The 25185-nt window shown below is 43.5% G+C and overlaps 1 protein-coding gene and 1 long non-coding RNA gene across 12 annotated transcripts in view; one reads left to right on the forward strand and one right to left on the reverse strand.

Moving 5' to 3' along the window:
• Positions 1-24809, forward strand: part of CCDC13 (coiled-coil domain containing 13) — a 33736-nt gene extending 8927 nt beyond the window's left edge. For 3 of the 10 annotated variants that reach the window (XR_012580369.1, XR_012580374.1, XR_012580416.1), the window contains 13 exons: positions 1765-1907; positions 4231-4320; positions 4536-4652; positions 5456-5560; positions 7243-7407; positions 7966-8142; positions 9566-9751; positions 10550-10626; positions 14244-14318; positions 15048-15215; positions 17469-17623; positions 18115-20381; positions 21209-21308. Coding sequence is in view for 3 of the 10 variants with exons in the window: in XM_074540996.1 (XP_074397097.1) it covers positions 1765-1907; positions 4231-4320; positions 4536-4652; positions 5456-5560; positions 7243-7407; positions 7966-8142; positions 9566-9751; positions 10550-10626; positions 14244-14318; positions 15048-15215; positions 17469-17623; positions 21209-21308; positions 21506-21587 (1640 nt within the window). In the remaining 7 variants the exon portion in view is untranslated. Of the gene's footprint in view, positions 1-1764; positions 1908-4230; positions 4321-4535; positions 4653-5455; positions 5561-7242; positions 7408-7965; positions 8143-9565; positions 9752-10549; positions 10627-14243; positions 14319-15047; positions 15216-17468; positions 17624-18114; positions 20382-21208; positions 21309-21505 lie in introns of those variants that run through there. The other 7 variants (XR_012580380.1, XM_074540996.1, XM_074541066.1 and 4 more) reach the window with 7 other exon arrangements.
• Positions 160-22454, reverse strand: LOC113459827 (uncharacterized). 2 transcript variants are annotated; one of them, XR_012580458.1, is made up of 5 exons: positions 22245-22454; positions 4153-4273; positions 3794-4013; positions 3487-3634; positions 160-2835 (listed from the first exon to the last, which is right to left on the reverse strand). It is a non-coding gene; the product is annotated as an uncharacterized LOC113459827 (long non-coding RNA). The 2 variants fall into 2 exon arrangements; XR_003381390.2 differs by lacking the exon at positions 3794-4013.
• Positions 24810-25185: the final 376 nt, after the last annotated feature.

Here is a 25185-nt window from a genome sequence, read left to right on the forward strand (position 1 = left end):
CTGTTAGTGTCAAAGAGCTGTGCTGCAGATTTCTCTGCTCTGTAGGGTTAAATTTCTTATTCAGGCTCATTTTTTCTGCCTGCACAGGGCACAGGCAGGATGCTGCATGAACGCAAAATTCAGCTTCTAAAGCGATTTTGGTGTTTTTTGACAACTGAACTGTGCAGGCTGCACCTCCTCCACTGGGTGCCACTGTTGGTCAGGACAGCAGCGATGACCAGGCTTGAAGAGAAGGGGAAACCAGCAACGAGGAGAACTAAATAACATTAAATTCCACCTTAATCCTTGAAAAGCAGCTGTAGTTTGTGTTTAGGAGAGGTGACAATCCCTGCCTGGTCAGGAGCAGGAGGCAGATGTGCTGTTGCAGCTTCTCTGGCTGATGCCAATCCCTTGCCTCTGTTTTCCTCTCTCTATTGTGGCAATCCCCACATTGCTTGGGAATAAAAAACCTTGGGTCAGTGCAATGCATTTGAAGACCAGCAATTTAACATGGAAGCAGCAACCTAGCTTTGGTTAATTTAGTATTTACTGTGATTCTCAGCAGCCATTATTTATCCTGAAAACTGAGGTAAAAGTAGCTCTAAGGTGAGAGGGGTAACACAAATCACACAAAGGAGTGAGAGCAGTGCTTTTGAAAATAATGAATTGATTTAAATTGCTTTTAAAATAAATTCATTTAAAACAATAAATTGTGTTATTTACAAGGTTTTTAAACAGTGGCATAGGAACAAATTCTGTTCCCTGTTTTATTCTGTGTGGCCCCATTAATGTCCCTGGGGCTTTATGGGCCTCAGCATTCAGTTGGGAGTGATCTCTCACCTCTCACCCCACCCAGTCCATGAATATCAGAGAAAAGTGATTCCTGTAAGGATGAAAGAGTTAAGAGCAATGACAGCAGCCAGGTTCAGTCTGCACACCCCCACCAAGGGTTTGTTGTTGCAGGCTCATGTTCCTCGCTGAGCTGGAGGTTTCTGTGGACATTGTTTGCCATGACATTGATTTTGCACTTGTACCAGAGCTTTGCTTCACCTGTGTGGTGTTAACCCAAGAGCCAGGCCTGGGGTTTGCTCTGTTTGTGGCACTCATCAAACCCTCCCTGATGAGGGAGCCACTGACTGGCTAATTAAAAGAGCAATTCCAAGAGTGATGCAGTAAAGCTCCCTGTGTAATCCCAAGGGAGTTATAAATAGGCACAATGAAATTTCCTGGACCTTGTCCAGCACCCAGCTGTAATATTGTGCCTGACCTTTGAGAACTGATGTCTAGAAACGTTCACACCTCTGTTCCAGCAGCTCCTCCTGTAGTAAACAACCAGGCAAAGCTGAGTGTTGCCTTTTTCTGTCATAATGCCAAAAAATCCTGTTCCCAGCTGTCCTTCCCACCACTGCCCTCTCTAGGTAAAAATGTGGCTCCATTAAATCTCCATTCTAGGGTGTCAGGTAAATTTCTCCTTTTATATTTCTCTATTGAGTACTATTTGTTTTTTATGAACTATTCTGGGCTGGACATGATTTGGATTTATGTATATAAACATTGCCACAGTGTGAAATGTGGCTGTGATGTGCTGCTGAACCAAAGGACCAACCCATCCAGCTGGCACCTCTGACATCTCTTCCCTCACTTGTTCACTGAGTGCCTGGCACAGCTCAGAGAGGAAGGGATGGGACAATGCAGGTTCATTGTGACAGAGAACAAAAGCCTGCTCTGTTCTGAATCTGAATCCTGCCTGTGAGATGTGCCCTCTGCTTTGATGTGTCCTTTCAGGGGTGTCTGGCTTAGCTGGAGACGTGGCTGCCACCAAAATAGTGGAGCTGGCCAAAAAGAACCGGGAGGTGACTGCTGAGTTTGAGAGTGAGAGAGCCAGAGTGAAGCAGCTGAACCACAGAGTCAAGGAGCTGGAGAGAGAAGTGAGGCATTTTTCTTCTTCTTTTTGCATGATAAAACATGGAAATCCAGCCTCTGGGATAGAAAATAGGTTTGGTTCATGTTCCTATGTTGAATTTGCACTTAAACCTGTGTTTGCTTGAGGCTGTGGTCATTTTTGTCCATGATGTTCCCTCAGCTGTTTCACCTCTGCAGAGGAATCAGATTTCACCTGTGCAGTTCTAATGAGCCAAGGATTTATTAAACAGCAATTAGGAATGTTCATTTGTAGAAGCACAGAGACATTTCTACCCATTTGTCAATGCTATTTCTCTTTATTTTTTGTGAGGAGGAACTTCCACACCTTTATGTCTTACAGTCCCACCTCGTTAAGACCAGTCACTAATTAGTTCTTTTTTCTTCTAAGCTTTTGTTATGCCTGTAATGAAAGCTGTTTTCTGGAATAAGTACTTACAGAGCTGAGACAACACCAAGCTATATCATATAAGACAGCAAATCTTCACTCAGGCAGATTAAATTTTCTATTTTACTGTGACTTTTTGCCAACCTTTCACAGAAGTAATTTTGCTCAGGTGGCTGCTGAATTGAAAATGAGATGTCCTGATGTCAATATTTGCTTTGTCCTTTAGCTACTGCTCCTCTTCCTTACACAGTATTGGTGATTTTTTTATTATTATTTTTATTTTTTTCCTGAACTTTGCTTTCTTAGAAGACACCAGTTAAATAAATCAATAATGCTGACAGCTGCATTTTGACTCAGCCTTTCACCATCACTTATTATCATGAGTCATGCATCTACCTGAAGTGCACCCCAGCTACCTGAAAGATCAAGAAGTCGTAGATAAAATTAAATTTTGGAGAACTCCTGCATAAATCCACAGTGTTCTGGTCACAGGGGTCTTGTCAAACAGTTGGCAGGTTGGCAAACAAGTATCAGGTGTAGCTTGGGACCTATAAAATCACACAAGTAGTGGAGAAATTCATGAATAATTTAAGGAAAAATCAACTTGGTTCCTCTCCCTTACTGCAGAAGTGGAATGACCGTTATTCAAACAGAAACATTAAATATTCTCAGATTTTGGCCCAAAAAGAAAGGAGCACAGACATTTCAGGAAGAAAATAAAGATGTAAATGATGTGTAAAATGAAAGCAATGTTTGACACTGGGAGGTATCTAACAAAAATGTAGAGTGATGGATAGAAAACACTGTTAATTTACCTATTTTTAGCTCTTTCCTTGCCTGAACACTGAAGAATCTGTAAATCATAAGTATTTTACCATAATTATTTTCCCCTAAACAGAATGGAAGGTGTGGCCACTGAACAATCCCTTGGCAGAGGGTGGGCTATGTAAGCAAAGGGATGTTTGCAGAAAATTTCCTCAGAGCTGGAGCCAGCAGCTGCCAGCTCCAGCTGAAATCCCTCATTATCAGTTCATCCAAAACTCTCTGAACTGCATAGAGAGAGTGGCCCTAACCCATGAAAACGGGTGAAATTAGAGCTGGCCCTGAGTGAGTTTTTCCCCAGATGTCCCTTTTTAATGAAGGAGCTCTTCCTCAGAGCCTTCTTTAATTCAGGCAAATAATCAAGATTTTCCACCCACCTCAAAGAATGAAGTCCCAAACTTTTAAAGCAACACTTCCTGGCCTGTCCAGCCCCAAATTCCTGCACTCTCATCCATTTAGAAATCTTTGCAACAGCAGCACAGGGCATGATTCAGAGCAGGAGGGTTGTGTGTCTGTTTTCCTTTGCTGTGGCAAGCAAGAGGAGACAGTGTCTTTATTCTTAAATAATAAATAATTTAAATAATAAATTAAGTTATTTAAAGCACTTAAAAAATGCTGCCTTAGAGTTCCCAGCTAAAAAGGGAGGTTCTAAAAAGAGCCTTAACACCATTAAATCTCAGTTACCTGGTGTCAGGTGGATTTCTCCTTTTATATTTCTCCATTGAGTACTATTTGCTTTTTATGAAATATTCTGGGCTGGACAGGATTTTGATTTATGTATATAAATATTAATTTGAGTACTTTTGGTGATATGCCACAGAAGTCTCCATACTTGAAATTTGATCCCATCTCAGCAAATCAGAGACATCTTCTGAAGTTTTCCAGAGTAAAATACAACATGATTCTTTTGGGAAGCATTTCAGAGAAAAAAAAAAAAAAAAAAAAAAAAAAAGCTTTAATACTGACAAAAAGCAGTGTTATACAACAAGGGAAAATTAAGATTTTTTTGATTTTTTTAGAGTACATAAACATGGAAGTTATACCTTTTTGCTGATTAATACTTCATGGAGTGATGCTGTTCTGTACATCCATTCTGCACTAACAATGGGGTTCTTTTCCAGCTACAGGCAGCTGCAGAAAAAATCCATTCCCTTGGTGGTGATGCTGCAGGAATCAAGGAGTCAGCTCTGAAAAAGCTGGAAGGAAACTTGGTAGGAATTGTAGTTGAAATGAGGAAATCAACAGCTTTGTAGAACAAGGTCCCTGTCACCACTTTTGGGACCAAATTCCCCTGTACTCCCTCTATGCCCCAAAAATTATGTCTGAAAATAATAATTTAGTGATCCTGATGGATCCATGGATGTTAATCCCTTCAGTTTTTCCCCTGAGGGTTCTGTTCTCACCAAGTACATTCCTTTCCTCCAAGGCTGAAAATCCAGAGGTGAGAGCACTGCAGGAAAAATTGAGCACAGCCAACGTAAAAGTGACAGAATATCGGAACCAGCTCCAGAATTTGAAACAGGAACTGAAGCTGACCCAGAAGGTACCACTGCAGGCAGCACTCTGGGGTGGGACCCCTGCAGGAGGTTCAGTTGTGGGAAATTGGGAGGTTTTTGACCCTTGGTTGGCCCCCATGAGCTGTTCTATGGAGCAGGGAGGTGATGAACACACAAGGGTAGGGGTTGGAATGAAATTGTGCTCCTGCACACAGGGATCTCATGTTTTGCCTCCCTCTGTCCACTGGACACAAATCCTTCTGAGTTTTAAAGTCCCAGATCAGCAGAAGTGTTTGTGACATACATCCAGGTTCATTCCTCCTTTCCCATACATTTAATTATGTATTTACTTTTAATGTAGGCTCCAGTGCCATGGGAATCAATGGGATTAAAGGTCTTGTTTGAACTAAAGCATGTGCTTAAAGAGTTTGTTGGAATGCCATCCAGAATAACCTTTTCCTCTGATTCATGGTGGATTTAAGTGTTATTATGTGCTCTGATTCTCTTTGGTTTCCCTACTTTGTGTAGGAGACCTGCAATGCAGATCAGAGTTGAGAATATGGTCCTAAAAATAGAACTCTGCTGACCTTTTTATAAATAATTTAAATGCTCTTCATACTAAGTTTAGCGTGTCAGAATTTTGCAAGGGAGATTGGTTCAATTCCTGGTGTGTGTGAGGACAATACCTCTGCTCTGCTCCTGCTTAATTATGGTTAAATATTCATCCTATCAAAAATAATTGTGTATATTGAAAACTGCTTGTGCTCCCTTTTAGAGAGAGCTGCTTTTCCTTCCCTCTCCCCAACACATCCCTTTAAGCCCTATTGTTGATGTCAATCCCTTTTCCCAGATTTTAGCCAAAGAAGTTGGGGAAGATGTGAATATCCAAAATCTCTTGACCAATTCTGGCAGCTGGCGTGGGCGAGCTCAGCAAATTGTCCTTCTCCAAGGCAAGGTGAGTTCCAGCCCTGCATGGGGCTATTTCAGCTGGAATTCTCTTTCCAAGTACAGATATCACCTCAAATTAAGGTAAAAGTGCTGTTAGTTCTTCATTAATTCTTCACATCTCTCTGCTGCTGTGTGCACACCCTGTTAATGACTCTGCAGCCCTGCAAGCTTTGCTGTTTCAGCTGGGAATCTTTCACATCTGTGTCAAAGGAGGGAGTTCAGTGACCTTGAAGAGCTGTGGCAGCCCAGTTCAGGTCCCAGGGTGTTTTGAAGGTGCCTCTCTCCACTGAGAACAGAAGGAGCCCTGTCAGTGTCTGTGCTCTGACTGAGACACCTTTGTTCAGTGCTTGCAGTCAGATGGGAGGAATTGAGGCCAGATCAGGTTTTCAAGTTGTTCCCTCAGGAGCTTCAGTGAAATCTTTTAACTCTTGAGTCTTCTGAAGGGCAGAGTTTAGCTGAAATGTCAGCTGGAGGCAGGGTGGCAGTTTTATCTGCATCTAAATAAAACTTCTCTCCGGCAATTTGATTTGTAATTTTTCTATTTTCCTGCTGTTCAATTATATGCCATCAAACTATGATTTTTTGCATTTCCCCCTGTTTTATCTCTGCCTGGGGTTCATCTGACCACTGTTCTTGCTGTTCCCTGCTCTAATGTGCAGATTTCTTTCTGATCCAGGCCCCTTCTGTAGTCAGTGAGGATCTTGTAAATCCAGTCCCTGGATCAAAAGTGAGGCAGGTTCCTCCAAAGCAGGACAGAGGAACTGAGCTGTGGAAGTGCCCAGTTCTTTCCACTGGCTACAAAAGCAGCCTGCAGTGAGCAGTTGAGAGCTGAGTTCCCTTGGATTCACACAGCAGCAATTCCAGTGCTCTGGAGTGCCTGTCTGGCCTCCAAAATATGACTCCACAAAGGCACAAACCTCCCATGTGTCCCAGATCTCCATCCTGCACTGATGCCCTAAAATCTGCATGTTTATTAGCAGCTAAATTTCAGTTTGAGAGACCAGACACTGCTAGACATGAAAATATCAAGAAACAATCTGAGCTGCCTTTGGCTGTGTCCTGAGTTGTCATTATTGTGCCATAGGTTCATGAGCTGGAGCACAAACTGAATTACCAGAAGTACCCTTGGATTCACACAGCAGCAGTTCCAGTACTCTGGAGTGCCTGTCTGGCCTCCAAATGTGGCTCCACAAACCTCCCATGTGTCCCAGATCTGCATCCTGCACTGATGCCCTAAAATCTTCATGTTTATTAGCAGCTAAATTTCAGTATAAAAGACCAGCCACTGCTAGTGTTAGTTAACCATGAAAATATCAAGAAATAATCTGAGCTGCCCTTGGCTGTGTCCTCTTTGTACCCCTGGTAAAGCTCTGGCTGAGTTGTGCCATAGGTTCATGAGCTGGAGCACAAACTGAATCACCAAAAGTTCCCTTGGATTCACACAGCAGCAGTTCCAGTGCTCTGGAGTGCCTGTCTGGCCTCCAAATGTGGCTCCACAAACCTCCCATGTGTCCCAGATCTCCATCCTGCACTGATGCCCTAAAATCTGCATGTTTAGTAGCAGCTAAATTTCAATATAAAAGACCAGACACTGCTAGACATGAAAATATCAAGAAATTATCTGAGCTGCCTTTGGCTGTGTCCTCTTTGCCCTGTGCCCCTGGCTGAGTTGTCATTATTGTGCCATAGGTTCACGAGCTGGAGCACAAACTGAATCAGCAGAAGATCAGAACTTCCCTGCTGGAGATGGATGAGGGGTTGCTGGCATTTCCTGATTCAAGGAAATTGTCAGTCCAAGAGAAGAACTTGCTGAAGATTCGCAGCTTGGAAAAAGAGAAGAAGGAATCTTTGGAGGTAGAATGCTGTGAGCTGACAGAGTTCTGTTTGGGTGTGGAGCAGTGTGTAAGGGCTTGTCCTGCCTTCAGGGTGTGTTCCACCCTGCCTAAAACCATTTCATAAAATCATTGGTCTGCTGGAGGAAGCTCTGCCCCCCTTCACAGCCAAGCTGTGCTACAGCTGCACCCAAACTCCTGAGCAGCCCTGTCAGCCCTTGGCCAGGAGTGCATTCTTCATCCCAAACACATCCCCTCACACTCCTGGAGCTGTAGGGCTCTGGGCTGCTCCATTTGAGCAGAATGGTGGAGAATCAGAATCCAGAATAATGGAGAACCAGAATCCAAAATAATGAAGAACCTCTCCAGACCACCTAGATTCCTGAGCAGACTGATCCTTTTTGGATGCTGGCAAGCAGGCAGCCAGTAGCATTTATAATTTCTATTTCCTTAGGAATAATACAGCATTCCAGTGCCATTTTTTAGATTCTACCAGGTAATGTGTGATTGTTTTTGCTCACCACAGCACCTGGGGCTTGGTGATAAGTTATAACTTCCATTTCCTTTTACATCACTGCAGAAACTCTCTGAGCAACACAACACTCTCCAAAAAAACCATGAAGAACTGAAAAAAAAACTTGATGCCACAAGAGCCAGGAACCAAGTGCTGTGTGGAGAAGTGAAGATGCTGAAGGGGCAGATTGGAACCTTGCTGGAGAAAGGGAAACACGATGATGAGCTCATAGATGCCTTGCTGGTACAGTCTGTGTGGGTCCTATAGGTGATAAAACAGGATGTCCTTTGGTGGCACACTCAGCCTCAGGGTGCACAGGAGCCTGATGGATCCAAGTGTGACAGCCAGAGGTTTTGCTGTCAGCTGAAGCCCTCCTGCATTTTGGATGAGGTCCTGTAAGGGCTGTGAGACAGCACCAGGTGTGACAGTGACAGCCAAGTGGCCCTGAGCTGCAGGGACTGACTGGCAGAAACATTTTGCAGAAGGATTGAAGTAGGTAGAGGAAGGGCTTCAGTCCTGACCCAAGGCCTGTGTTCTTTATTCTGCTTTCAGCTCCACTGGTAGATTTTTTTTCCTTAGAATTCCTGCAGTCCTGCAGGATTTTTTTTTAATTTGTAACAAAACTTCGATTTATTTTGTTTTATTTTGTTACACAGCCCACAACACACAAACTGAGCCATGAGCACTAAACCATGTGCACACTCACATGCAGGAGCTGAGAGGATTTGGCCTCTTCTAAACCAAGAATTTTAACAAAGGCTCAAAGATGCAGAGAAATAAATAAATGGCTCCTGTCATGATCCTGCCATGGTTTTAAACAGCCTTCCTCAATTAAAATAGCAAATTAGATATAAAAATAAATGTATGCACCAACTCCTAGCAGGATTAATTCTGTGTTTCCTGATCCATCTCCTCACTGGTTTCAAACCACTCAGATTTCCCTGCTGCTCTGGGTAGGTTTTAGCTCAGCTGCCATTCACCCTTCTCCCACCAGGCCCTGTGGGTGCTGACCAGAAGATTAGGGGTGCCAAAGAACATTTGTCACTTTTTCTGAGTGTTCCCACTAAAATTAATACAGAAAGATGCAAGTTTATTAGGGAAGGGATGGGAAATCTCTTTTATCCCTTCTCTCACAAAAGCACTTTACTTGCAGGTTGTTGGCCTGGCAGAACAAACTGCCTGACAGGTATTAGATTTGTCAGTGTGGAAAAAAAAACCTCCAAAACTACTGGTGAAGCAGCCTGGCCTCATATCTGTCACCCCACAGTACCCTCAGCTTTTAATATCACTATCACAGGATCTGATCATCTTCTAACTCCACAGAAAGCACATTGAAATCTTGAGTTTCATTCAGTTTATGGAAAAAAAGTCATTCAGTTTATGGAAAAAAAGTCACTTCTTTATCAAAGGCCAGCCTTTCTTGTTCTGTTTTCTGCTACACTGAGCAGCAGAGCTGGCAGCAAATTGAATCTGACCATTGCTCAGGTCAACATAACAAATCAAATTGCCAAAGTGGCACCAGTGACACCAGCGTGATCCCACCAAGGAATGGGCTTGGTAGGGCAGGGGCTTGCCCTGCCATTCCTAAATGGATATTTGTCTTGGGGGGGTTTAAAATAATCATTTTGTACAAAATAAAGATCTCACCTGCTTCTATTTTTACCAGAGCCAGCAGAAGCAAATGCAGGAGATCTTAAAGGGCCTGAGCCAGAAGAAGGGTGAGAACAAGGAGATGATGGAGCCTGAGATTCAGAGACAAAGCACCCTGATAGATGAGCTCAGGCAGCTGGTGGCTGACAGAGAAGCAAAGGTTAAAACTCTGGAGGAGGAGATTGGGCAGCTCACACATCAGGTAGGCAAACAAATTAATTAGAGGAGCACACTTGGTAGTCAGATCTGCTCTTCCACTTCCTTGTCCCTTGTTATCTGAGATGGTTGCTGCCTCCAGACAGGGATCCCTGTCCTGCTGATGGAGTGATAAAGCAGGAATTCTCTTTTGTAACTCCTCAGTTCCTTTGTGCATAACTGGAGGCAGTTTCAGCAGCAGCAAACACAGAAATACCAATCACAGCCACACGTGGGCCATGTCAGGACTGTCACTGACTGACAGCAGGACTTGGGGCTGCACTGGGGACTCCTCAGTGCCCAGCACCCTTGGATGCTGGAAGCAGGAAGCAAACAAAAATGTGTCACACCAGCATCAGCAGCTGCTGCTGTCTCACAGGCAGGATTTGTGAACAATATTTAGGCATCCCATTCTCATTGATCCAAAACCCTTCTGGGGTTATGGTGAGGTTGTGAATCTCCCAAATCAGGAATGGGAGCTGGAAAATTGAACCTAGGATGAAACCTGGGTTAGGGACACAGCCCACAGTGCAGCAGCATCACTGCCAGCACAGTTGGCTTATTAATGCACTCTGATTTCATATGAAACTGCCCTTTTTACTGACTTCTGCTTTGTTTTCATCCTGCAATGGATGGGAATTAAAGCAGAGCTTCTGAGGAGGCCCTGTAAATCAAAAGATCTGGCTTGCTTGTAGCAATAATCAAAAGCTGCTGCTTTGGCATTGGTGCTGCTGTTTTCCTCTGAACTATGTAATTGCTTTTATAACTGCTCCACCATTAACAGGAGAATTCTGCCCATCCACAGGACAAGTCAGGAGCTGCTCATCCACCACACTCTGAGCACTCAGCATCACCTGAGGCTGCAAGGACAGAATCTGCCCGGTAAGAAGATCAGAAAGTCAATATTTCAAATTGTTTGAGTAATCCAGGAGCTTGGTTTTCCCAGGCAGTTTCATCAAACCACAAGTGCTTTGTGCCAACAGCCTGTTTGCAATATATGGGAATCTCTAATCACATTATCTCTTGGACTTTTGCTCTGGAACTGAGAAGGATGTGCAGACTTGCAGACATGACTAGATTTGGCATGGTGGTGGTGCAGCTATTTCTCCTCCTGCAGCTCAGCTAATGTTTATGTGGTCAGCTTAAGTGCCTGGGAATCTGTTCCCTTATGAGACACGAGGCTTCTAAGGAGCAGATTTCTTTGAGCAGGGTGGGCAGTGAAGGCAAAGTGCCATTTTAGGTAAGCACTAAATCACTGGTGCATTATTTAAATCAATAAATGCTCTTTGAGAAGGATTTACATGCAGAAATGTTGAAAACACACCACATCATTTGTTCTTACCAAACACCCTCTTTAAAGCCTCACTGAGGACTGTGTAAATTACACTAATCTTAGTGCAGCAATAAATCTGATTTGTGTTTACACTGATGTGACTCTGGGTCACTCTGGCTGTGCAAAGGGACCGTGGTACCACAGCAAGTTATATCCTTTCCTGTTAAATTGTTGCTAAAGAGTTCATGGTCTAATTGATAGTGAGGATTTGAGACTGGTCTGATGGGGATGAGGAAAATTTTTCATCAAGATAAAGTTACAACTGATCTCTTCTGTGTCATTTCCTACCTCATTACTTTAGACACCCAATTTGGCTTTAAAATCAGCTGAGTATCCCTAAGCAGAGCATTACTATAAAATTTAAGAAGAAATCTGTAGTTTTGAGTTAGAGTTAAAACATCTTTAATTTGAAAGTTTCTGCACCCTTCTGGCTGTGTTAATTCTCCCCCTTCTAACTCTGCAGAAGTTGTTGTGCTCTCCTGGAGCAGATCTATATTTTATCCCCTTTTTTTTTACCTCACATGTCTGCTGATGGTAAGCAGGAACCAAAGCTGGGTAATGGCTTTGTGGAAAGCACTAAGTGCAATGCATAAATTATTGCTTTTGTACAGGGCCAAGGAAAGAGCTGACATGTCAGGTGGGCAGTGAATGATCCTGAAAAACTCTGAGAGCTGTTAATAACTTGGTCAGCAAGGCTCCTTCCTTCCATTAACTTTAATATGCTGATCAACTCTCAATTCTGTTGAACTGTAGTGAATCATCTTTTCCTATCAGAAAAGGTGAAATGGAAAACACTATGAACAGATGCTAAACCTTTTGGAAATGGCAGAGTGAAAATCTGCATTTTTAGACTGAGCCAAGGCTGTCAGTATGAACCTTAACTTGATTTTAGGATTAACCACTCCTAGCCCAGAAGGCACATCTGTCATTTCCACAATTCTGAAGCTTTATCCTCTTGTTAGCTACAGCTAAAGCAAGGTAATGTGGGGTAAGTCTGCAGGGACTTGGCTTTGGGCAGCTGAATTTGTGTTGAGGAAATGAACACACACTGAAATGTGGTGTCCCAGACCAAACCTCCTGAAATGGGGTGTCCCAAACAAACACACACTTAAATGGGATGTCCCAAAGAAACACACATTGAAATGGGATGTCCCAAACAAGCACACTCTGAAATGGGATGTTCCAAACAAACACACTGAAATGGGATGTCCCAAACAAACACACATCCAAATGGGATGTGCCAAACAACCACACACCTAAATGGGATGTCCCAAACAATCACACACCTAAATGGGATGTCCCAAACACACACACACTGAAATGGGATGTGCCAAACAAACACATGCCTAAATGGGGTGTCCCAAACAAATATACACCAAAATCTGGTGTCCCAAACACACACACATCTAAATGGGATGTCCCAGAAAACAACCACTGAATTGGGATGTCCCAAACAAGCACCTAAATGGGATGTCCCAAACAGACACACACTGAAATGGGATGTCCTAAACAAGCACACACCTAAATGGGATGTCCCAAAGAAACACACATTGAAATGGGATGTCCTAAACAAGCACACACCAAAATGGGATGTCCCAAACAAGCACACACCAAAATGGGATGTCCCAAACAATCACACACCAAAATGGGATGTCCCAAACACACACACACTGAAATGGGATGTGCCAAACAAACACATGCCTAAATGGGGTGTCCCAAACAAATATACACCAAAATCTGGTGTCCCAAACACACACACATCTAAATGGGATGTCTCAAACACACATACACCTTGAAATTTGGTGTTCCAAACAGACACACACTGAAATGGGATGTCCGAGACAAACACACCTAAATAGACTGTTCCAAACAAACACTCATTGAAAGGGGATGTCCTGAAGAAACACCCACTGAAATGGGATGTCCCAAACACACATACACTAAAATGGGATGTCCCAAACAAACATATACCACAATTGGATGTCCCAGACAAAATCTGATGTCCCAAACACCCGCACACCTAAATGGGATGTCCCAGAAAACAACCACTGAATTGGGATGTCCCAAACAAGCACCTAAATGGGATGTCCCAAACACACACACACTGAAATGGGATATCCCAAACATACACACATCTAAATGAGATGTCCCAAACAAACATATACCACAATTGGCTGTCCCAAACAGACACACATCTAAATGAGATGTCCCAAACAAGCACCCACTGAAATGGGATGTCCCAAAGAAACACACATTGAAATGGGATGTCCCAAACAAGCACACTGAAATGGGATGTCCCAAACAAGCACACTCTGAAATGGGATGTCCCAAACAGACACACACCTAAATAAGATGTCGCAAAGAAATACACACCAAAATCTGGTGTCCCAAACACACACACCAAAATGGGATGTCCCAAACAATCACACACCTAAATGGGATGTCCCAAACAACCACACACCTAAATGGGATGTGCCAAACACACACACACTGAAATTGGATGTGCCAAACAAACACATGCCTAAATGGGGTGTCCCAAACAAATATACACCAAAATCTGGTGTCCCAAACACACACACATCTAAATGGGATGTCCCAAACACACACACACTGAAATGGGATATCCCAAACAGACACACATCTAAATGGGATGTCCCAAACACACACATACACCTAAATGGGATGTCCCAAACAAGCACCCACTGAAATGGGATGTCCCAAAACACTCACACACCTAAATGGGATGTCCCAAGCACACATCATTATGCACAAAACTCATCCAGGCTGACAGTGATACTCCAGTGTTATCAGTTGGATCCTCTTCTTACAACAGTGAGCATGAGAGATCTTCCTGAGGGTTTTCACAAAGCAGGTTTCATCAAGCTGTGTGAAATACATAAAGCTGTGTGAAATATTTTATATATTTTAAAGGGCACTGGGAAATCCAAGTTGTGCCCTGGATTTCAGAGCAGGGGTCGCTTTGTTAGGAGAATCTGTGGCATGCAAACACCATCAAACTGCACAGAGGTGGGATTGCCTCTGCCAGTGCTGGGTGAAGGTGTGGGGTGAGGGAGCCCTTCCCCACAAAACCCAGGCATTGGGGAAGGGCTGGGATTCTGGGGACACTGCCCTGTGTGAAGCCCTAACCCAGCTTTCCTCCCCCCAGCACAGTGTCTGCAATGGGCCACGTGCTCGTGGAGTCAGCAGCCACAGAGCCTTTCTTCCTCATCCCACCTGCAAGGTGGGTATACAAACCTCATTAGCAGCAAGGAAAGTGCTCTGCCACGCTCTGCAAGCTGCTGGAAATCCTTGTCTTGCCTGCCTTGTTTCTGTAATGAAAGCTTCTTGCTCCATCCCTCCTGCCTGAAGCTGTCCCAGAGCTCTAACATCTGATTTCTCTCTTAATTCTATAATTGACTGCTTGTTTGACACCAATTTTTTTTCCATTTTTACTCCCAACCACCAAGATTTCTCCTGCTTTTTTTTTTGTTCTAAAGAAGGTCTTCCTGAAAGCAGAGAGGTCAGAGAAGTAATGAACTACACAATAATGGGATGCATGGGAAAACTGCCCCTTCCTTTCAGCACATTTTGGCCACAAGAACTGCCATTGTGCAAGTGCTGCCTGAAGCCTTTCAGAGGGAGAAAATCAATAGCAGGGCATTTCATAGTTTAGTGTAGCACTTGGGAGATAGAATCTCCTTTTACTTTGGCAGTAGCAGTGGGAGGAGAGTCAGGGATAAAGAATTGATCAGAGTTGGAAGTTTGTTTTCAGGGGTCATGGGGAGGGGAAGCATCCTGGAAGCAGCTTTTTAATGACACTCCCTGTGACTTTGTAGCCAAATATTTCTGTTCTGTTTATTGCAGTCTAGAGATGGGTGCTGGGGGGAGGTAGTGAGCTCTGCATTCTGCCTTCACCTTCAGACAAGTGTGTTGGAGACAGTGCTCAAATCCTGCCTTTGTTTCATTCCAGAGGTGGGAACCAGACTCTCTGTGCTTGTGCTTCCCTCAGGTCTGCTGGCACGGACAGCCTGAGCTGGGAAACGCTGCTGGGAGAGCTCCTGACACAGAGGCTTCTGTGCCAGCCTGCTGAAAAGGAGAGGGAAAAGCTCCTGGAGCTGCTGGCTGTGCTGCAGAGAAGGTAGAGCCTCATCCTCCCTGCCAGCAGCATCCTCTGTGGGATCAGGGAGCACTGCAGAGTCTGGGACGTGCCCCACACAGCATCACACGCTGCCATCCTTGCCTGAAATAAGGGCTTTTCAATTTTATTCTGCTCAATTTCCCTGCCTGGCTTGATGATTCATTCTTTTTATTATTCTTTTAGAACAAAGGGCAGAAAAAAATGGAGCCATCTTCCAGCTTGCTGCACCTAGATAAAAGCAGAATTGCTGTATTTATGTATGCATGGCTTTATTGAGGCAGCAATATTATTCATCAGTAGTAAATACTGCAATTATTGTTATAATATTCTCTTCCAAAGCTTTTCACATTCTTTGTAAGTTTCATTGTATCCTTTTCTAAATGAATTTATTCTGGTTTAACAGAGGCATAGCAGTGATTTTTTTTTTTAAATTTTATTTTCTATAATTCAATTCAATGTAAGATGATAAAAGCCAACCATGTTTTAGGAGAGAAGAGAAAGCAAAGTAATTTTTTTTGACACCTTTCAGCTACATTTTTTTCCCCATTATGTATTATTTGATTCCTAAATCTGTATTCCAATATTGGAAGTATATTCCTGTCTGTGTGCTTGTCAATACAATAAGCACTGTTTGCTTACTTGCTTTCATTTACCACAGTCATCATTCTCACTTGTATCACTTTTATCCTGCATGATTAATCACAATCAATAAAAGAATAGATCTTTTTTTTCTTTTAGAACTGTGGAAAAGGTGCTTTTAAAGCTATATTCTGGAAATACATGCTGGGAAAAAAAATCTTTTTCATGTTTGTAAGCCCAGTGACTTTAATAGAGCTGTGCAGTCAGATGAGGATGGGGCTGTGAGTGGTAACTGAAGTGTGGCCACCACCAGTATGGAATAATGAAAAACAGAGTCAATGAAATGCACAGCTGCCTGTAAAATGTGCCATAAACTGATGATTCAGCAGCTCCACACTTATCACACATTTATCAAGCAGGTAACATAAATTTTGTGGGACTGTGTGCAATAACTCTTGGAAGACCTCAGGGTAATATAGCACCAGCCAGATTTCAATGTGAATATATTTTTAAAAATCAGGTTTTCCTCCTCTTCACTGCTGGGGTGTAACAAAGTTCAGGTAACACAGATAATGCTTAAATCAAGAGAAGAGCCCTGGGAATTGTTACAAGTGGGATTTTTCTACAGCACTTTAATTTAAATTATTCCTGTTGGCAGATGATTCCATTAAAAAATCCCACAGATCTTGCCATTTTTCCTCCAGTTTTTGTGCAAAGTGGATGCCAGAGGAACACCAGGGTCAAATGAAAATTTAGTGAATGCAGAACCACTGAGAGGAATAAAATGTCTCAAAGCACATCACCAGCCTGGGAATTCACTGCCACAGGAGGTCGAGTCTTGCCTGCAGCTACATTTTTAAACCAGTGATATAATTTTATTAGAGTTGTAATATTATTTTTAATTATACCAGCTAGGAGGGAAATAAACCAATCAAGTCTCTTGATTCAGAGAGTAACCAGCTTCCATCCATGGGGTCAGGAGGGAAATTCTCTTTTTCAGTCCAATCCAGTGAGTCAATTTGTGTTTCTTTTTGGCTTTAAACTCTTTGGAATCACTTGGTGTCAGTCACTGCCCCACTGGCAGCATCTGTGGGTGCACATCAGATTTTTGCAGTTAATTCTCTGAGATGTTACTCAGGATAAAGAGAGGAAATTTGCTTTTTTGTGATGCAACCACCAATTTCTTTTCCACCCTCTCCCATCCATGGTCATGCCTAATTGCCAAGTTTATTAAAAGCAGAAGTTTCTTTTCTTCCTCTCAGATAACTGACGCAAATGTTAGACTGTGTTTTTATAAACTATTTGCCTTCCAAGCTTTCCCAGAGTGGCTGAAAAATTCAGTTTATTATTCCTGTAATAAAAGATCTCTCCTCAGCAATCTGCAGCTTCCCTGCTCATCTGAAGGGTGAATTCACACAGGGAGCCAGAATTAAGGGATCTGAGCAAACAAACCCCTTGTTTCCAACTGTACTCATTAGCTAATTCTCTTTTCCATATTTAGAAGATGTCACCTGATACAATTTCAGGGGGATTTCTGCCTGTGGATGGATGGAAAGTTCTTTCCCTTCTGTTGGAAGAAGCAGGATTCAATACCAAGACAGATTTGACACAGACATGACACAAATGAGCTGAACTCTTTTTTTTTTTTTAAATCATTATTTTTTTGCCTATCAGGGTGGAGGAAAGCAGCAGCAAAGTCTTGGAAGCTGAGAAGAAGCTCCAGGAAGAGCAGTGGCAGAGTGACAGCCTGGAACAGCAGCTGGAAAAGCTGCAGGTGGATTCAGAGAGCAGCACAACTGCCCAGGAGCCTGCCCTGAGGAGCAGGAAAGGTAAAGGGGAGCCCTCAGCTATTTTATTTTCAGGGTGCCCCATGGCAGGGAGGAATGATGGATCTGATTCCATGTTCTCAGAAGGCTAATTTATTATTATATTATATTATATTATATTATATTATATTATATTATATTATATTATATTATATTATATTATATTATATTATATTATATTATATGCTAATTTATTATTCTATTCTATTCTATTCTATTCTATTCTATTCTATTCTATTCTATTCTATTCTATTCTATTCTATTCTATTCTAGAATGCTATACTAAACTGTACTAAAGAATACAGAAAGGATACTTCCAGAATTCTAAAAAGATAATAATGAAAACTTACAGAGCCCTTACAGAGCCCAAACACAGCTTTCAATGAGTGAAAACAATTCACATGAAACCAATGAAACAATCTCCAAACACATTCCAAAGCAGCAAAACACAGGAGAAGCAAATTAGATAATTATTGTTTTCATTTTTCTCTGAGGCTTCTCAGCTTCTCAGGAGAAGAATCCTGTGCAAAGGGATTTTTCCAGGAAAGAAAATCCCTTTCCACACTCAACCACAGCCACGTCCCCTGTTTCACCTCTGGCCTTTACAGGCAGTGACAACATTTGGGCTCCACCTGCCAAACCCAGCCCAGTGCTTGACCTTGCACGTGGTGATGGGACCTGCTCAGAGCCAGCAGCAAGGCAGGAGGCAAAATCCTGGCCCTTCTCCACTGGAGAGGCTTTTCCCTCAGCTCTGAGGGGGACCAGGATTTTTGCAGTGTGTTTCCATGGGATAATTCCAGGAAAGAAAAGCTTTTCCCTGCTCTGTGCTGCCCCCAGAGCTCTTTGCACTCGTGCCTGAGGGATTCAGCTGAAGGTTAAGAGCAGAATTAAAGGACATATCCCAATTTAAGGCCTGTCAGTGCCTATGAAAAACTATTGCTGGTGATGAAGTAATTAGATCTGGTGTAATTTATTATCCCATGAACGTGATAATCTCCTGCTATAAATATGAAAGCCTCCCTGGCGTAGTTAAAGAAGAAGAATTCACGGTGGATGTTAAATTTTTATTTCCCTGATCAGATCCTTTTATTGCTTAAGGACTCTGATTCTGTAAAGTGTCTAAACCAATAAAATGGCACATATTCTTAAGGAAAATTTTCCAGTGGTTTCCCTTTTTATGTGTATTTTCCTAAAGTAAAAAGACTTCAAATGCCAGAAGATGAACAGCAGGGAGGGGAATTTCAATTTGGCAAATGTTGGGGTGGTGTCAGGCTGAGTTAGGGTGACCACAGGGCTCATCAGAAACCTTGGATGAGCCCTTCAGAGGAACCTTTATACTGAATATGTGCTTCAGACCTGCTTCTCTCTGTAAAAGATGGATTTGTTCCTTGCTGTGTCCTGGGAAGGGGCTCCAGCCCACTCTGACTCATTCTCATGTGGTTTTTTATGAGCACTGATTCTCAGAGTTGTCTCACCTGTATTAGCTGAGAGCAGAAAAATTTAGATCCCAGAAGTGTGGGAGCATTTTGGTGCTGTTTTGTACAGAATTTAACTGAGTTTCTGAGTGCTCAGACTTTTACACAACCTGGTGAAGTGTTGATGTGTTCTGTTATCAAATCTTCTTTTTGCGAAACAAACTCTCCAACTCCTGGTGCTTTTTGGTCAAGTTTTGTTGTGCTGTAGTAAAGTTTTAGTAACTCCCCTTTGCTGGCTGGCATTTCATAGCCAGAGGAGGAAGCTGTTCTCACCAGTGACAGATCCCTTCTCACTAAATATTTAGTTCATTAATCTCCTCTGCTTAAGGACTAAAAGCAAAAGTAGAAAAGGATTGGCAGGAAGGCTAATAAGGAGAAATCCTCTCTAAATCCATGAGATGAGTAGGTAACAATCTATTTCACTCTCCTGCTTTGATGAGAGCTTTGTGATGTGTCAAAATTGGAGTTTGTACAAGAACCAAGTCTGTAGTACACCTCTTCAGCAGAACATGGAGGTTATCTCAATGCTTTCATGCCAGTGGTTGAGGAAATAAGAAAAAAAATGAAAAGCTTGAATACAAAATAGAGACTAGAGAACCTGCTAATTAACATAATATTTTCCTTTCTTTCTGAAAGTACAAAATTGTAGAGAGCTGATCTAAAATTGCTAGTCTAATGTTTCTGGTCCCTTCAATTCAAGGGAAGTAGATAATGATGCTAAGGATCTGCAAACAACCCAGTTGTGTTTTTAAATCATTCAGGCTTTTCATTTTCTGTGCTTTTTTCCCTGTTTTATCCAAATTCCAAATTATCAAAGAATAATCCCAGAGGAGGCATAGGTAACAGCAGGTTTTCCTCAGCCCTGTAAAGCACAGCCTCAAGATCAAAAGCATTTTTTAGCTGTACAATGCAGCCTTTTCTTCTCATTTGTTTTTGTCAGAGTTCAGTGCTCTCCAACCAGGTTCTTTCAGATAATTCCACACAAGGAGGATTTGGTGTTTTAATACCAAATTTGAAGATATTTGATATTATGAGGGAAATGAATTGGGCAGAGGGATACAGAAATGTGCCAACACGACAACACAAGCACAAACCAGCAATTGCAGTGTTCAGTAGGAACAGAGCAAAATTCCAGCCTGGCTGTTCCCTGTCCTGGTGCTGGATTCCCACTTAGGACTGCAGCCAGCTCCAGCCTGTTGTTCTCTTCATTTAGCTGCTTTCTTGATTTTTATCATTTATCCAGGGCTGATCCACACAAATTCTTCCCTCATATTACCTGGCTCCAGGTAGGTAGTGCTGGCTATTCATTATTTTAGAGAAAGCCATTTATTTACATTTACTATAATGATTCAGCTTTCTGTCTAGAGCAGAGATGACCCTGCAGTCCCTCAGGGCTGGGATGAGTTCAGCATCTCTGCAATAGCTCTGCTCCCTTCCTGCTCTCCTTTCTGAGCTCCCTGAGCACTTCTCTGCTCCTCCTTCCACTGCAGCCATTCACTGCTCACAGCTTTTGCTTCTCCACTCCCAGCTATAAATTTGAATTATATGTTCTCTGTCACCCTGAAAAAATTTTATGAATTATTTTGGGATGACCAGAGCTGCATGTTTTGGGCAGACCTTTATTTAAGAAAGCATTCCTGAGTGAGAACCTTGGTTTGAAGTACATTTAACCTACATTTTGTTTATGCTGAGGATCAAAGTGCTTTACAAAAGTTGTTTCAATGGGTGCCACGCGCAAACTTTGTCCCAGACATTCAGGAAGCAACAAGCTGTCATAATCTGAAACACAATTACAAGATTAACATCAAATTAACCCTTTTCAGGTGTTTGTAACCTCTTGTTCTTCATTGTTTTCCTCCCTACATATGTAGGCACATATTTAGCCCTGAAATGTAAATTCATCATGTTTTCATTTTAGGAAATTAAAATAATTGTCGTATTTTTATGATATGTTATGGGTATAACCTAGAATTTAGGAGATTAAATATTTGTTTAAGTGATTTAAGTACCTTATTTGAGAGAATAAATTCAGTGGTTTTTGCCACTGACTCAGCATGGTGCCAAAACTGATTTGCTGTTTCACTAAAACTCCATTCTGTGATTGAATCTGCAGGCCAGGCCAGCCTCCCCTTGCATGTGAGTGACAGAGAGGAGCTCTCTGCAGCCCTGTCTGAGCTGCCCCTGGAGTCTCAGCTGGAGGAGCTGAGCAGGAGGTGTGTTATGTTCTCCCTTCCTCCCTGCTGGGATTGCTCTGTTCTCCCTCAGGGAGAGGAGGAGCGAGGGCTCACTTTGCTCTTTCTCAGGACTCTGGGTTTCAGTGTTTTGTCCCCACAACACAGGTGACTGTTCTCAGTTTGCTTTGAAGCTCCCCAGCTCACAGGGAGGTTTTTTTCCTTTTGTTTCCTTGCAGGCTTGGCTTCCAGCTGGATGAGAACAAAAGTGTGAAGGCAGCTCTGAAGGAGACTGTGACAGCCAAAGGGGAGGATTTTTAACTGCATCAAGCCACAATGGAGAAAGTGAGGGATGGGTTTGCAGAGGCTGTTCAGCCCCACACACCAAAGAGTTAATCCAGATATTGCCAGTCCTTTGTGCTGCAGAGCAGGGACAGAGCCCAGGCACCAGTGTCATTTTGCAGCCTCAGATCGTGTCACTTCTTCAGCATTTGCAGGAGAGGATGAGAAGCAGAGATGAAATACAAAAAGTGAAGGTTTTATGTGTCAGCACTTTCTGTCTCTGAGGCTTGGCAAGCAGGGTGGTGGGTGTAGTTTGGGAAGCTGCAATTCTGCAGGGGGATTTGGGACAAAACCTTCCAGGTTCCAGCACAGTGTTCCCTGGCAGGGCTTGATATTCAATCTGCTGCTGCCTTTATCAGCTCAGGAAGGAATTTGCTGTACAAAAGTTAGGCCAGCCCCCTTCCTTAGAACAAAACAAGCTCTGTTTTTATCCCACACTGCTACCTGCCTGTCTCAGGCTTTCTGTAGCACTCCAGTGCCCAGGCACAGGATTAGCCTGGCCTGGGACTGTCTGCAAATCAGCTCTGGGTGGGCTCCTCTCATCATCCCAACCTCTCTCTTTGCTTGAACATGCAGCAGTTTTCTGAGTTTCCACTGAAAAGCTGTGCAGATTACCCCTGCAATGAGTCAACCTACCTTAAATTCAGCTCATTCCATAAAAAACTTGCCATCCAGGTTATGAATTCCCTATTTCTGGGTCTCTGCATTCATCCATCAGGCAGATCTTGTTCTCCCTGGGAAGAAATGTTATAAAATGCAGTCAGGTCCTCACTGCAGCAGTGCTGGGACTTTTGGAGCTGCTGCAAACCCTGGCAGCCCTGTCCTTCTCTGCTGCAGCACAGTGAGGACACAGAGTGCAAGCTAATCAGGCATTGCCATGCAGCCTGCCAGTGCAGAGCAGCCTTGGGGATTCCAGGCAAATGGAGAGCCAGGCATGTTTGTACAGTGCTGCTTTGTTTCTCACTTGAAAGTCTTGAAAGCTTTTCTTTTTTTCTCCTTTGCTTTGTCAGCCTCTTTTTATGAGCCTAAAGTTTGTCAGGCTTTAACCCCAGGCAGCACCACCATGAATTTGCATTTCAGGGCTAAATACACCAGTGCAAAGTGGATTTTTGGGTTTCATCCTGACTGCCCTGTGCAGAGTGGAAAAAAGCAGAGCAGGAGTCACTCCAGATGTGTTGTTCCTGTCTTTTTTTTTTTTTCCTGTTTAGGTTCAGAAATATCCCTCTTCAAGAAATGTTTCTTTTCAAACAGTTTTAGGAGTCCCTGATGGAGGAAGTCAGGGAGCTGGGGATAAACTCAGCACCTGGAAGTTAGCAGGGAATTAACCCTCCCTGTGCTGATGGGGCTGCTGCACTGCCCTGGAGCTCAGCCCAGCTCTCTCACAACAAGCAGGACCACCCTCCTTTATTGCTTTATTGTGATATTTTTCCTGCCAGTATCATCAGAGGAAAAAGCATCTTGCAACCCTCAGTCATCTCTGGACAACTTGAGGAATATATCCTGGCTTGAGAGGAGCCACAGCTTTGGTTTCAGCTCCATGCTGATGCTCTGTGGAGGGGAGGAATCCTCTGGTGGGGATTTTAAGGAGCTGCAGGAGGGAGCAGATCCCTTGGAAAAGCTGCCTGAGCAGGAGCAGGGCTGTGGGAGCTGTGCTGCTAAATTCAGGCTGGAACTTGGCGCTGCAGGTTCTGATTTCACTTACACAGGAGTGTGAATCAATAATTATTTCCCAGGAGCAGAGCAGAGGCATCTGCTGCCCTTCCTTGTGCCCTGGCCCAGGGAAGCTGTGAAGATCAAACCTCTCTCCAGGAAAAGGGCTTGGAGTCAGCCCCTGAAGCACAGGGAGGAAACTGGGATCTCACAGAACACACATGGACATTTTCTCCTTTTTTCTGCACCACCAATGCTTACCAAAGAAAGAACCCAACCACTATAAAGCAGTTTATTTAGGCAGCCTGTACCTGCGAGCAGCTGCTGCTCATGGAAATGGGCAATCTGGCTCCTGTCACAGTGGGGAGTGCACAACGTCCAGGGCTTCTCAGGATTTTGAAATGCACTTCCCCAGAGTGACCTGGCTTGAATTCTCCCTGTGCTGCCTCTTGCTGGTTCTCAGTTTTCAAAGGATGAGACCAATTTTATGCACCCCAGCCCATCACTCAGAGAACAAAACCAATGACAATATTGTTCTCTCTGCCTGAAAAATCCCCACACTGGAGATCCTCAGCCCCAGGATCTCTCCAGCACACATTTCTTTCAGGGATACAACTGATATGGGATCACCACAACTCTCTGCTTCCCTTGGAACTTTCAGTGTTTTGGGGTTTTTTTCCCTCATGGATAAACACCAGCCTGTTAAAATCCTGTGTTTCAATTCTAATTTGAATTTCTCTGGCTCCAGTTTGCAGCCAGCCATCGTTTTACCTCTCTGGCTCTTGCTGGTTCCCAGTGTTCAAGAAATGAGACCAATTTTCTTGCAGCATTTTGCCAAATATAAGAAGCCCTGGCAGACCTTGGGAGCAGTAGCCCCTGCCCATCACTCAGAGAACAAAACCAATGACAATATTGTTCTCTCTGCCTGAAAAATCCCCACACTGGAGATCCTCAGCCCCGGGATCTCTCCAGCACACATTTCTTTCAGGGATACAGCTGATATGAAAATCACCACAAGCCCCTGCTTCCCTCAGAACTTTCAGTGTTTTATTTTTCCCTCATGGATAAACACCAGCCTGTTAAAATCCTGTATTTCAGTTCAAATTTGAATTTCTCTGGCTCCAGTTTGCAGCCAGCCATCGTTTTGCCTATCTCAGATAAAAGCACTGTGAGTCCCCAGCATTTCCTCACTGGGACAACCTCATCCAGTGAGAAGTTGTGTCCCAGGCAGCTTTTTGATAAGCTCTGAGTTTTTTGAGCCTCTCCCTGCAGCTGATGGTGGTGACAGGCCAGAGGTGACATCTCTGGCACAGGCTGGTGGGTACAGTTAAAGTTAATTTTACTGCCAGTATTTAGTTATGGGCACTCCTTGTTAGGACTTGGACAGTTCTTAACTCCAAATGTGAGTTCTCCAAACTCTTGGAAAACCAAAATTTATCTCCTGCCCTGGAGCTGGGCAGAGCTCCTCCATGGAGCAGCCATCAAGTGCTGATGGATGGATCCCATTTCAAAGTACAGCTGAGCTGCTGGCAATAAATGATCTTTGATGAATTGTCCTCCTTTCCTTTGGGCCTCTTGCCAGCAGTTTACCTGCAAAGAGCTTTCCAAAGTGGCTGTAACATTAATTGAGTGGCATTAGGGTGGTTAAACATAGTATTGACACAGGAGAGCTCTCCCTGCCCTGAGATCTGCTTGGACAAGGGGCACAGGATCAGCTGAGGGGTCAAAGCCCATCCCATGGGAATTCAGAGCTGTGGATTGGGGCTCTGGGTGGCTCCTGCCCTCCCAAAGCAGGACGGGGATGGCAGGAGGAGATGGATTTCAGTTTTGATGTGGGAGAAATGGGGAAGAAGCTGGTGGGACAAGGGAATTGCTTTGCTGACCGCCCCAAGCAGCCCCAGCCATCAGCTGCCACTGCCCTGCAAGG

This window comes from Zonotrichia albicollis, chromosome 1 (genome assembly GCF_047830755.1).
Source record: "Zonotrichia albicollis isolate bZonAlb1 chromosome 1, bZonAlb1.hap1, whole genome shotgun sequence".
NCBI lineage: Eukaryota > Metazoa > Chordata > Aves > Passeriformes > Passerellidae > Zonotrichia > Zonotrichia albicollis.